We start from the raw sequence: 14,534 nt of genomic DNA on the forward strand, positions 1-14,534 counted from the left end.
CTCTCCGGTCGCTGGCTGAGTTCTCTTTTCTTCTGTTGGCCAGGTCGCTGGGTCGTCCCGCAGAAAACTGGGCCCGTTGAACCACCGATGCTCTCCATCGAAGTCCCTGGGCACGTCGCGCGTTCCGTCGTCCGCGACGTTTATCTTGGTTGGCAGTATTCTTCTATTTTTGTGGTTTCTTCTATTTCCGCTATTCGGTGCGCCACAAACGGTTTGTAAGAAAGTGCGCCCGTTCGCAGCCACGTGAGAACCGTTCGGCTGTCCGTCCAGAACGTCCTTGACTTCGGCTTCCTGTTGTGCTCTTCTATGACGCAGCTCGCCATCCGCGCGCCCATGACTGCAGCCTGCAGNAATCTCGGAGGCGAAAGCAGGATAATTCCCAACATAGTTTATAAAACGTGTTTACAAAGTATCTTAAAAAGGCGCCTTTGTAAGATTAAAGTTGCGCTGTAAGTATAAAAGCACACAGCGCACACTGCGAGTTATGACACGCGCAAAGTTCGCAGCGCGACTTAGAGGCTTTGGCGGCACTATTGAGAGAGCCTCTTGTGCGCGCCGTTTGAGCACCGGGGACTTCAAGTCCTGAAGTTCAGGCCCATGCCTTACATAGGTTCTTACTATAAAATTGCCATCTCGGATGAAAATCGTGACGGAAACTATTTATTCAATTTATATTTTGAAGGGTTATACAAAAACTACCCATTGAACTTGAATAAATTCCTCTTCTGACTGGAAAGTGGTTTTAAGTAGTACTATCCGTGTGCCTAAATCGTTTATCTCCGGGCGGGGTTCAATATTGAAGGCGCTCGCCCGGACGGCGGGACTCGGAGCGTTGCTTAAAAGCTCAATTTGTAGTACACCTGCTGGCCACTGGACAGTCCCCAGTTACTTATAATATACGGGACTATTNAGGTTCAGGTATGTCCTACTACTTTAAATAATTCGGGTATTGAAATAATTAAAATAAAATTACTAAATTGTAGCGATCTAGAATACATAGTTTCAGTGTATTGTCCGTCGTCGATTAGAACCTCTCAATCTGACTGGGATGAGTTATTTATGTTATGTCCAAGAAAATCCTTAATAGCTGGAGATTTTAACGCGCATCATCTAAACTGGTCATACAGGACGGAGACGAGAGGGATACAGTTATCAGATTCGGCTCTCGAAAATGGTTTTAGTTACCTTAATAACGGTCAGCATACACGTATTAAATTAGTTAGGGGTATCATGCAAAATAGTTCGCCGGATATTACATTTGCATCATCAGATATTGCTATAAATTTTGAATGGCAGGTCACTCAAGAAAACTTGGGTAGTGACCACTTGATTATAAAATTAACTATGAACTACCATGGTAATATACAATCAGTAAAACGGCGTAACTATAAGAAAGCTGACTGGACATTGTATAGAGAGTGTTTAGANACTCCCACTTACTTATAATATAGACTAAGTCCTACGTTATACCATAAAAGCTGATTTTTATAAAATATAAAATATTAGGGCAATAATTAGAAGTAGTTTCCTCATCAGCCAGACAGTTTTGACAGTTCAAACTCCTTGCCAGACAGTTTTTTTTAGGATGGCTGCCAAAGCCACGATGACCCAAACTTCATGATTCACCAACATTCTATTCTATATTGGTAGCATAAGCTGACAAACTTTCAGCTTTTTTAAAATGACGTAGGTCTGGCGTTCACTAGCTCTTAAGCCTTGATCACACTTACCGAGTAAACATGCGAGACAGTAAAATGTTTACTCGGTCGAGACAGTTGGGTGAGCTCGTCACATACTCGAGCGCTCGGCCGAGCACTCGTCGTAATGTTCATACACACCGAGTATTCGGCCGAGAACACTGTCTCGCCCGTTTGCTCGGTACGTGTGATCAAGGCATTAGTCTAATAGATAAATAATGTCGCTTTGTAATAGTAGAGAGATTAAAACAGTCCACTATAGCTCGGTGGACCGTCGATCTGGTGAAGGTGGCGGGAAGCACCTAGATGTGGGCAGCGCAGGACCGATTGTTGTGGAAGTGCTCGGGGATCCTTTTTCCAGCAGTGGACGGTAGGTACTAGATTTTAAACTTTCGCGTTCCATTTCAATTAAAATAGTAAGACACGGGTCTTAACGCGACGTTTATAAATGAGTTACATTATGTACTCACGGCTTGACGTTTCGGCTGCGATGCTGCAGCCGTGGTCACAGGCAGACTGGGGTTCGCGGCGTCGTCCGTTCGGGCGGGCTTGAAGATTTTCAACTACCCTCATATTGTCATTTGTTACAACACTACCACTAGTGATGTTACCCCGACACAAAACACTCACAGTATCCGTATTCGTACTTGACGGCAAAATTCGCGGTTTGCATTTATTAATCACCGGATTCCAACGTCAAGCCGTGAATACATAATGTAACTCATTAATAAACGTCGCGTTAATACCCGTGTCTTACTATTTTAATTGGTAGGTACTAATAGGTTAAAAAGGATGGACTAGATTAGCTGAATGTCTCATCTATAAATAGACACTAATCGACAATGATTGAGCTCAGTGAGGCATATGAGAATAAAGTTTGAGACAACGATAGATTTTACTGACGATCGAGCGATTATTCTCATTCCAGACTACGCAGATGATATAGTGAGGGGAGGGCTATGTCTAATATAAAGACAGTCACTACAATCGACTGACTTTTACTTTATATGTTTGTTATAAAATAACTCAAAGTAAATCGTAAATTAACTTAAATTGTACATTTCGAGTTGTATCGGATGTTTCGCTTTGTATCAGCGTCGGTACCTTCAAATTGCGCTGCTCATTGTTCTCATAATTAACACGACAAAGGAACACCTACTTCCATTCCGATCGATTTTCCAGCTCCATTCGTACATGTAAAGTTAATAAGTTTAGACTGGCGTGGTACGCGAGAGGAATCTCTTAAAAACGGCCACTTTATGCCTTTTGACGGAATAGCGGCCTTATGTTCGGGAGTTAAGAGTCACGAAGGTGATTTCCTATAGTAATAGATGTGCCCATAGCGCCGGAGACGTGACCTGTCGGGCCGGGAGTGCGGCACAGCTGGGACAGGTCAGTAAAGTTACGTTTATTTCTGTAGAGAGAGCTGGAGACTGGAATTTTAAAGCTTCCCTCGTCCGTTAGACAGACACAGTACCTAATATCTTTGAGTCGTGGTTAGTAAGTGCTTGATACTTTCACACAGAGTGTAATAATAACAACAGCGTAAATATCACAGCTAAAAATGAATACTACCCACTCGTATACCTAAAATGAAATGCATACTACATTATCGTCTTAAGACTACAAAACTGAGCTAACTTTATAAATGTCCGACTGCGCCAGAAGGAAGGTTATGTTTTTTACATTGAGACTTTGATCCAATCTTAACTCTCTTTGATTAACCATTGAGGTATTTGTGAGTCAAGAGTCTCCAGCCCAAAGTCAGAGGTACGTAGTTTGGATAGACTGTTCTACTTGTCATGTGCCAGCGTCAGACGCGTAATTTTCGGTACTTATAACAAACTTCACGACTCGGTCGGGTATTTTTTCTCGCACTCGCTTGATGTGGGTCGAATCGGCTTTGGCGATTAATCGCAGCTCGTAATGAAACAATCTCGATCAAGCGCGACTATCGGACTGGCCATAGGGTAGACAGCGTTTTTGATTTTTTAAATTGAATTGGGAATGATGATAGTCTTTGTTTTAAACTTTTAAATTAAAATTTAAGTACATTGTAATTTAGAATGATATTACATACCTACTTCTAAATGTACTTACTCTGAAAGTTAAAAAAATAAGTAGGTACTCGACTCAATATTTTATGCAATAGGATAGATGACAAAATTTCAATTATTTGTCCGTCAGACAGATAATTAGAAAATATTAGAGTAATTTTTTTTATTTTCCTTCATAATTAAATAATAACAGTGCTACATCGAGTTGAAATGGCGCGATACGTCACGCTTGAGTAGAATTTTTACTCAAAAGTGACGTCACGCGACACTTCAACTCAATATACCTAATACTGTAATTATTCGATTATGAAAAAAAAAATGAGTCTAATATTTTCTAATTATCTGTCTGACGGACTAAATAGAATTACTATTTCATTACCCAGTCATCATCACTATTAACAAATAATTCACTTAATACAAATTTTTTCATGAAAAGGAAGATCTGGGAACTTCAGGGTTTGTTTTATTCTGGTAAACCGAATCAACGATTTCAAATTATATTGGTTAGTAATTTTGTTACGGTTGCGCTGTCAAAAAATTTAAAAAAAGGTAACTACTTTCTATTGAATAATAAATAAAAAGAAAAATTATATTTTGAGCAGTCTCATGTTAAAATTTCTCAGAAATAAAGAATAAGTATTGACATTATATGGCTTCGTCATCCGATATTTTGTTTGAATCCGATATCTAGCTGGTCGAAACAAAGGCCGTAGAATTAAAGTGAAAGAAATCCCACTTTACAAAGAGCATTGTATAGATTTGCTTTCAAATATTACAAGAACCAATAAGAATACAGATAGTAGAATCACGGGTTTAAATAAACTTATTCGTTTTCAGCTAATTCATTCATTTCTCGATGGCTTATATTATTATGTAGCAATGACATCGGTCACGATATCGTCATAACTACCACTAGTTGCTTGGAAATTTAGTGGAAGATCGCCGGAGATAACACTTCATTTCTTGGGACGACGATGCTGAAGTACCTATGTGATTTGATTTGAAATAATAATATTCATGATTTATTAAAACTTATAAAAAACTCATTTATTTTTGCAAATAGACTTTTAAAAGCAGTTTTACCGTCCCAGTGTTATTCCTACCACTGCTTCGGGACAATAAATGGACCAGTGCTGAGAAGAAGCAGCGCAAGAAACTCAGTCACTATTGTAAGCTAATACATTCAACTCGCGTTTCAATTGAGTATTGTGTCATTTGTGCACGATATTTAATATATTCGGAAGCAAAGGATAATGTCCCTGTCAATATTGTAAAGAATACGTAAAATCACCAATATTGCTCGAGTGGGTACGTCGCCAGCATTATTTACAGGCAGGAGTTGCAGAATCATCATAAGAATGCCGCAGGCTGAGCACGTATCCCATATCCCGTTGCATTACAGACGTTTTTCTAACGGTTTTCGAAGATTGATGGTAAAGGGCAAGTTAGGCTGCGGACACACGACTATACAATATGACATTCTATAATAATAACTGTATTCGATTCTAAGCTACTCCTTTGACTTACGCCCGTATTTACAAACGATGCTCGCTTAAGTGAAGCAGCAAATCGAACGTACAGCGTTAAATAGAGCTCTGTGATTGGTTCGTGTGTCACCCTGTGCGTCCACGTGCACTGTGAGACCTCATAGTAATGTTTGTGAATACGGGTGTTAAGCTCATACGTCCTCTTCTATTACAATTTCCAAGCGAAAGCGTTTTTACCTACATACCTAGTCGTCTTACGTATTGTAATAGAACAGTGCCGGAGTGTCAATCAGTTTGTATAAGGAAAACCGGAAACACATCTTCATTTTTCATGGCTTCCTTCAGAATACAATACGTTACGCATCTTATGGTGTACGCACCATATCACAGGATTTTAATATTTCCTACAAAATATGACCATGAAGAAAATAAGGAAGAATCACAAAAATGTACCTCGTCGCGATTATTACCTACTTACGTATGTTTATGAGCTAAAATCCAATTTTAACACTTGAAAACACTTTATAAAACAGTGGCAGTGAAACAAAACAGTTCCTATGATATTTTGAATCGAAAACTATATCTATGTATGTAGCTTTTACTGCTTGCGTACATGATTGCATCGGGAGAGTCTTACACTAATGAGTAATGATCTTTCCCTCCCATTGTTCTCACGTAGTGTGCGTTTAACCTAACGATTTTCCAAGATGGATGTAGCCGGCATGTATTTACTCGCAGCATGAAGACAGCGATACATTTCTCAGACTACCCTCGCGGAAATTTGAGCGCTCTTCGAACAAAGAGTGTTGATCGTACATTAAACGATTCGAGCACAATGACGCCCCGACGCAGGTGAATGCCATTTTTCGTGTTTTTGTGACGTGTCGGTGCAGCACAGCTCGGGTGATGCGACGCAGCGGGCAGGCAAATTCACAAATATAGTTCCAAAATACTGAACTGTCCTATCCATGACATTGACAGCGGGGCGCCACCGTCAATACCGAATCGCTGGTTCCGATTTTTGCCAAGTTGGAAACCATATAGTTGAACGATGGTAGCGCCCCCCTGTCATTGAGTTTGGTGGGACAGTTCAGCGTGGGTCATCTTAATGCTGATTGACGTTTTGTGTAAAACAGTTTTACTGTTAGGCTGAGTTGCACCACCTTATTTCAACAGTAACAATAACAATAACCAGTGCTTTTTGTATAGAGTTTGACAGATTTTTGACGTTTGTCAAAGTTAAAGTAAGATGGTGCAACTCAGCCTTAGTTTTCTGTATGAAGCGTAAGGCAATGCCATATTGAAAATTTGCCGACTGCAATAAAATGTAGAATTATTCTATAAGTAGACTTATAAAGAACGCTTTTTCACATCTCAGTATATTTTTTGTTTTAACACTTCCAATGTCTCGGGAAAATAATAATGGTGCTGCCCAAGAAACTGTCACACACTGTACTGATGTTTCACATCTCGGTATATTTTTTCCTTTAACCCTTCCATGTTCGGGACAATATTATTGATTCTGAAAATAACTGCCCAAAAAACTGTCACACTGTATACTGGTGTGAGCAAGGCAGAAAGTTTTAGATTTGCACCAAGATCCAAATTAGGGCCCGCGGCTTCGCCCGCGTCGAATTTTGTCTGTCACTTAAAAACTTTATCGCGCGCGCCCGTTTCAAAAACCGAGATAAAAACTATCCTATGTCCTTTCCCGGGACTCAAACTAAGTATCTCTATGCCAAATTTCATTAAAATCGATTCAGTGGTTTAGGCGTGAAAGCAAGACAGACTGACAGAGTTACTTTCGCATTTATAATATTAGTATAGATTTGGTGAGATACAGGTCAAGAGCTTCCTCGTTGTGGATAAAAAAAAAAAAAAAAAAAATCCAAAATTATGCTGTCTCTAATGTTCCGCTGTGACGTCATGGTTTGCACCAGCAGTCACAGAGACAATGGTGACATTGTTCCGTGCCCCCGAGCGGTGTCCGCCCGGTTCTCATCACACACCCTGGCCTGGCCCGACTATGTGCCGTGGATTGTATACGTAGTGTTACAGTGTTAATACTTACTGCCCTAGATTTGGACTCCAGTCAGAAAGATCTTGGGTAAATAGTTATGACGAAAATGGGACAATGTTTAGAGGGATTGTTTTGTACAGCTAACATTCAAGCAGATAATATACAATCTGAATATGATAAATTTCAAGATCACCTCATGAAAGCAGCTGACAAAAGCATCCCCTATACAAAATTCAACAGTAATCCAGAATCAAAATTCAAACCTCAACCTTACTGGAATCCCTCTTTGTCTCATGTTGTAGCGCAGCGTAGATTATGTTTAAAACAGTTTAGACGTAACCCAACTCCTGAAAACCTAAAAAAACTGGAAGATAAAGTTAACGAAGCTCGACTTTTAATAGGGCAGGCTAAGGCTCAAAGTTGGCGTCATTTTTGTAGCAAAATTGATGAGTCAACTTCTGTTAAAGAGGTCTGGCAACATATGAGATGGGTAAAAGGTCTTAAAAACTCAACATTCTACGCGCCAGATGAAAAAAGAAATGAACTCCTGACAGATCTAACTCCTGATTCTGCATCTTATCCAGCGCCACATTTCAATTCTAGAAATGAACTTTTAGAGTCAGATTTCACTTTGCAAGAGTTGATTCACTGTTTAAAAAGAAAGGATACAGCACCTGGTGAAGACAACATCTCTCATTCTATGATTTATAACTTGCCTGAGGAAGGAAAATTATTTCTTCTCATTTTATATAATGCCATTTTGAAATTTAGTTATGTGCCTACCCAATGGCGAAATATCTTAATTGTTCCAATACCTAAAGCAGGTGGTGATCCTAACTCTATTCCTAAGCTGAGACCCATATCACTCATGTCTTGTTTATGCAAAATCTTTCACTCTATGGTTGCTAAGAGATTGGAGTGGTTTGTAGAGAAAAATAAAATTCTTCCTCTATATTCTACCGGATTTAGGCGGGATCAATCATGTTTGGATTGTTTGGTGCGTGTAATCACATACATTCAACTTAATTTTACACATAATATCCCAACTGCGGCATGTTTCCTGGATATCGAAAATGCATATAATAATGTAGCTATATCACAAGCAATTACCTTGTTAGATGAACTAAAAATAGGGAAGAAAATCTGTGTTTATCTTTGGTCTTTCCTAAATGAAAGACATCTTAAAATTAAAAACCAAAAAGGAGATAAGGATTTAATAAGATGGACTGATAAAGGCTTAGCGCAAGGAGACCCGATATCTCCACTGATTTTTAATATAATTACATCTAAACTAGCTCAAAATATTGAAAATATATTCATATGTCAATATGCTGACGATTTTATTTTTTACATTGGTCATAAAAATATTAAAACCAGTGAAAGATATTTGCAAATAGCTCTATGTGAAATGGTTAGTCAGTTGGAAACTCTAGGATTAGATTTATCTGCTATTAAATCAAAATATTGCATATTTAGTAGAGGCAGAAAAAGTCAAGAATTAGATCTTAAAATAAACGGACAATCGTTATCATCTACACAATGCATAAAATATTTGGGAATGTGGCTAGATAGGTCCTTACTTTGGACGAAACATATAAATGAAATAGTTGAAAAAGTATCTAAATTTTTAAATGTATTGAAAATATTGGCTGGAGCTAGTTGGGGAATTCACCCTAAACATTTGAGAAGACTTTATATAGCGCTACTTAGAAGCCGACTGGATTTCGGTTGCTTTTTGTATGATAACAGTGCAAAAACTCACATAACTAAGATGGACAGAATTCAGAATCAAGCCTTACGAATTATTGGTGGCTTTATTAAAAGTTCTCCAATACATGTCATGGAAACAGAGCTTTGTATTCCTCCACTTTTTGTTAGGAGGAGGTATTTGGCCTATAAATATTGTTTGAAAGCAAAAACTTATGAAGTGACTACTGGCTTACTTGATCAATTAGACAATGCTACTCAGAATAGGTATTGGGAGAAGAAAAATAAACCTTTGCTCAGTACTATTTATAGAGAAACCAAAAACTACGAAGTTGGTTCTACGTATCCGTTAGAAATGTATTCTCTCAATACATGGGTCACTCAAATTGATACTTTGAATATTATTAGGCTAAATCTAGATTGTATTAAAAAATCGAAAAAATCTTTTGAACCGAATGCTTTGAAAAATGAAATCATTAAAGAACTTTGGGAAAAGTATGACGCAAGTTGGACTAAAATCTTCACAGACGGCTCGAAAGATAAGCGAGGGATAGGTGCAGCGTATTGTAATGTGGATAGGAGGGACGTGGGAAGATTTAAAATACCTACTGATGTATCTATAATGTCTACCGAGTTGGTTGCGATTTTTAATGCACTCGATTATTCCAAAAAGCATAACTTCACAAAAACTTTAATTTTCACTGACAGCAAGAGCGCCTTGCAACATATTGCTCGATGCGCCTCTGGATTGAGAGGTGTACCGATAGCATATAAAATCCTGGAACTAATTCACGAGAGCAGTAAAAATGGCAACCAGTTGTACCTACAATGGATCCCTTCGCATATAGGGCTGCAAGGTAACGAGGAGGCAGACCGACTGGCTAAACTAGCTATAATAGATGGCACTCAATTTGAAATTAAACCATATTATTCGGAATTATTAGGAAAATTTAAAAATAAAGTTTACAATATTTGGAAAGAGCATTATAATGAAATCTCTTTAGAAAAAGGCATTTGGTACAAAACTATGTCGTGTGAACCTCCTCGCTTACCGTGGTTTTCAAATGTTAATTTAAGCCGAAAGTATATTGTTTTATTACATAGACTTCGTTCTGGTCACATTCCGTCTAACAAGTTCGCTTACTTAATGAAAAAATCCAGCTCTCCAAACTGTGATAGGTGTTGTGATAAAACGGATGATGTACAGCACTTGTTGACGGAATGTGTCAAGAACCAAAGAGAGCGGCTGTCATTGGTGAGTCAACTAAATCTTAAAACGCTCGATGTTGGAGTATTTCAAAGCATTTTAGCCAACCCTTCATCAGATGCTGCTAAACTTATTTGCGACATGGTTTCCGTGATTCTCCAGTGACAGCTACTCGTTCTTTTTGTTTAGTTATTTTTAATTTTTTGGTTATTTAGTTTACGATTAGGTTATGATGGGACTGACATACTATGTAAAAGTCCCTAAATTAATAAATAGAAAAAAAAAAAAAAAAAAATGGGACAATTTAACTTATATAGCCTTTGCCCACGGCCTCGCCCGCGTGAAAATTTGTTACACATATTTTATAGCGCGTGTCCCTGTTTCAACCTATAAAGTATCTTCAAATTACATAAATTATTAAAAATGGATTGTACTATTAATAATGATGATGATAATTTTGTATAACGATAATATGTTAGTTTAATGTTTGATCATTATTTTTGTTTTTCCTTTAGATAATATAATAGAATAGAATATTGTTAATTTAGCACAATACACAATACAAGGTACAGGCACAATGCAAGATAATACATACATAAAAGAACAAAAAAAGAAACCTTATAGAAAAAATAAATAAATAAAAATAAAAATAATCTAAAATGTTAATTTACTAAATACAAAAACATCTTGTTAGGGCACTACATTGGAGGCGCCGGGTATCGATCCCGGTACCTCTCGCATGCTAAGCGAGCGCTCTACCATCTGAGCTACGCCCCCGGTGAGGAGAGCGGCGAAATTTCCGAACTAGTTCGACGATTCACGACTCGTACGAGTAGTATGAGAAAGATTATTTCAGAGTTGTGTGTTATTATTGTACCTATGTCGTTTATCAATCAGTGTGATGTTTTATTTATAAGTTACTAGCGGTTATCTACTATATAAAAATAAGTCGGGTTTTCCTCCCTGGCGCTATAACTCCAGAACGCACGAACCGATTTCCACGGTTTTGCATTCGTTGGAAAGGTCTCGGGCTCCGTGAGGTTTATAGCAAAGAAAATTCGGGAAAAGGGGGTAAAACGGGATCCACGCGTACGGAGTTGCGGGCGGCCGCTAGTTAAGAATAAGATTAGGGACTTAGCTAGCAAATAAACTAAAACTTTATTATGGTATTATGTCAGATAACTATACACTTTATGGCATTATATCAAACAACTATCTGAAACTGAAAACGGGAGCCGCTGAAACTGTCTCTTAGCACGCCAAGTCAGTGTTGGCGTTTCCTCAAATCTGTTTATGCGTGCATTATAGTCGCCTAATTGAATCTGTGGCGTCATTACAGTGATAATGGAATCTCGCGTGCAATTAGAACCGTGTAATCTAATTATTGGTCGTTTGATTAGGACATCGCGGGCTTGGAGCTATCTTGTTTAAGATTGTACGATACCAAAATATTGTGTCCGTGCTTCAGAGAGCACATCAAGCGGAATTCCATCAAAATGCCATTAAAAGTATTGTTTTCCTACATCTGGGGGCATGGGAATATGCTAAGGAAAGAGCAAAGGCACTACTTTCCTATTCTAGAAGTGTTTTGTCATATTTTTGAACCCGAAGCTTCTAACACTGCACACCTTAGTCTAAATATGAACAGTGAATATTTTTTTCACCTTACGCCCATGTGACGTCAGGGTAACAACCATGCCACATATTTTGACTAACATAGAACTAAAGTTAGGGCGTCTAGAATTAGAAACATGGCTCTACATGAGATCTGATAACTTTTTCAGTCTCATCTGGTAATATTTTACATGAAAATGTTTTTGAATACTGTTTTCCTCATTTCATACCGGATTCAGTTTATTTATTCAACTGCCACGTTACTGATGGATTCATAACTAGATCGGACACTAATAGGCAATCTCATCGGCACTAATCTGTCGATTTTGGACATTATTTTCACGGATATTAGACCGAGTTTTAGCCTATGTGAGTAGTTCACTTTATATTTTCACAAAACATAAACATGTAGAAGACCCATGCATGACTGGTCATACTCGTAAGTGTAATAATTACGATTATAATTAGATTTTTAACTGACTTAAAAAAGGAGGAGGTTTTTTAACCGACTTAAAAAAAGGTAGTTCTATGTTCGGTTCTGTATTCTCTTTTTATCGCATAAACAGTTTTAGATTGCCGATATTCAGCAGTGGACGTCCTTTCATGGCTGAAATGCCATAATGATGATGAATAACTAATTTGGCTTTTAAAGAGCATTTTTAAGTGGTAGAGTTCATAGGAATAACGTAGGCTAAATAAAGCTAAAAAGAATCAGCGCATGAAAAAATGGCGATCATTTTATTAGGTGCATTAAAATAAAGTAAAGCAAGCTTACTGACCTTAAGTGCGTTTTGCGTAACAACATAATGGCGTCCGAAACAAACGCGCAGTTTGCACCATCAATTGGCGCTGGCCATCCGCCAGTGGATTAACACCTAGCTTACTGCTTTGGCATAAGGTTGACAATCGCCTGCATGGCGCCAATAACTTTTTGTGCACTCTGTGGCTTCCTTATTTCCTTGACTTAAAGTCGGAAATTGCCTGGTTGAGCGGTACTGGTAGAGAATATTACTGCACCGATTAGCGCGGGAAGGTGGTTCGCTGCACTCTTTTAGACTCGTTACTATCGGGGCTTAGTTCGGAAGCCACTTTGGGGTCTTATTAGGTCTGAATAGTTTGAAAGCTTTGATACAATAGAAGAGACAATCACTCGTGGTTTCGAGGCTTTGGCCCGGTTTCCACCAAAGCGGAGCGGAACGGAGAAGAGTCGAGGAGATGGGTCGGGCGTAGTGATGTACAAGGCTCGAGGCTTACGATTCCTTTTGCCGAGAGCTCAGAGTCGTTTACAGGGCTCGCCTCGTTTGTATGAAGCTCGACGACTCGGAAGTCTTTTTTAGAGTTCGAGCCTTTTTCGGGGCTCACCTCGTTTGTATGAAGCTTGGAGTCTTTGGCAGAGCTCGAACCTTTTTGAGAGCTCGAGCCTTTTTGAAAGCTCGAGCCTTTTCGAAAGCTAGAGCCTTTTAGAAAGCTCGAGCCTTTTTGAAAGCTCGATCCTTTTTGAAAGTCCAGTTAACTTTTGTGCTAAGATCGTTCTATTGAATAAAACTGCAGGAATTCTGATACCTACAATAAAATACATACATGTTTGAAGCCTCGAGTCTTGTACATCACTAGTCATGCGGACGTATTTTTCAATAGAATTTGACAGCGGTAGCGGCAAGGCATGGAGCGGAACTTGCGGAGCGGAGAGACGTGGAACAAATGAAATCTGATTGGTTATTCAAAACACTTCTCTGCTCCGCTCCGCCTCGGTGGAAACCAGGATTTAGGAAAGTAATTACTCCTAATAATAAACTCCGTTTAATATTGTTATTTTAAAGTCAAAACTTACAGGACTGTTCCCATTCTCACGTTGTTACTGCACGTTTTTTCCCAGAATCTACGGTTTGGCAGCCAATAAAATGCTAAGTTAGTCCCAGGGAAAGTTAAACTGTCATTGGACCCGCAACTTTTGTGTCCAAACTTCGATAATTCTCAGTAAAAATGATCTTACGCTTTGTTTTCAAGTTACGAGTATATCTGGAGTCAAATTAAGTATGTTATTTTGTTCAGTTACAGTACATTGTATTATTATTATTGATACATTATCAGGGGCATATATTTGTGCTCGAGTTCTAAGGAATATCTGGAATCACCAAATTAATTTGAAGAAATTTAAAAAAAAATTGTACACTGCACCTCTAGTCCCAAACTAAGCAAACCTTGTACTTATGGGTACTAGATATGTTAAACTCCTATGTCTTTGGATGTCCACTCTAATGTACGGCCACCCGTTTGCGCTACCTCACAACCTCACTATAAGCCACGTAGTGTGACCTCGCCTTGAGGCCGCGTGGTGTGGCCTGGCCCTAACCGCTCCATCAGATTGCGTGCCGTAAAAAAGTAACGACGCGCCACCTAATTCCGGGCGACATTTGCATGACGCAGATGTTTATCTTAACCGGAAGAGAACGGGATTAATCCCTGGACGCCGCGACTTGAGATAATGATGGGACAAGGTCAAACTTTTGACCCATTTTTTAACCGATTTTTTAATTTCAATTGCGCTTATCTCCAGGATAAGCTAGCTACAGATACATACATAAACAGGATTCAGGGATTAAGCGGTGTTAGTTTCTATTTTAGAAACTACTAACGAGTGTTAGTAGCTTCTTACGAGGGTTGAAATGACTAATAAATCTACTTACTTTGATAAATCGTGTAAAATTAATTAAGGGTCCAACAGACTGTCCAAAATTCAACTAT

At 38.7% G+C, this 14,534-nt stretch overlaps 1 protein-coding gene and 1 non-coding gene across 2 annotated transcripts in view; one reads left to right on the top strand and one right to left on the bottom strand.

The window, feature by feature from the left end:
• Positions 1–1,824: 1,824 nt before the first annotated feature.
• Positions 1,825–14,534, top strand: part of LOC114352291 (neurotrimin) — a 109,350-nt gene continuing 96,640 nt past the window's right edge. Inside the window, exon 1 of the mRNA XM_028303827.1 lies at positions 1,825–1,878. Within this exon, the coding sequence (XP_028159628.1) occupies positions 1,825–1,878 (54 nt within the window). The remainder of the gene's footprint in view (positions 1,879–14,534) is intronic.
• On the bottom strand, positions 10,880–10,952 carry TRNAA-AGC (transfer RNA alanine (anticodon AGC)). The gene has a single exon. It is a non-coding gene; the product is annotated as a tRNA-Ala (tRNA).

This window comes from Ostrinia furnacalis, unplaced genomic scaffold, assembly GCF_004193835.3.
Source record: "Ostrinia furnacalis isolate ACB-3 unplaced genomic scaffold, ASM419383v2 OfSCF1306, whole genome shotgun sequence".
Lineage (NCBI taxonomy): Eukaryota > Metazoa > Arthropoda > Insecta > Lepidoptera > Crambidae > Ostrinia > Ostrinia furnacalis.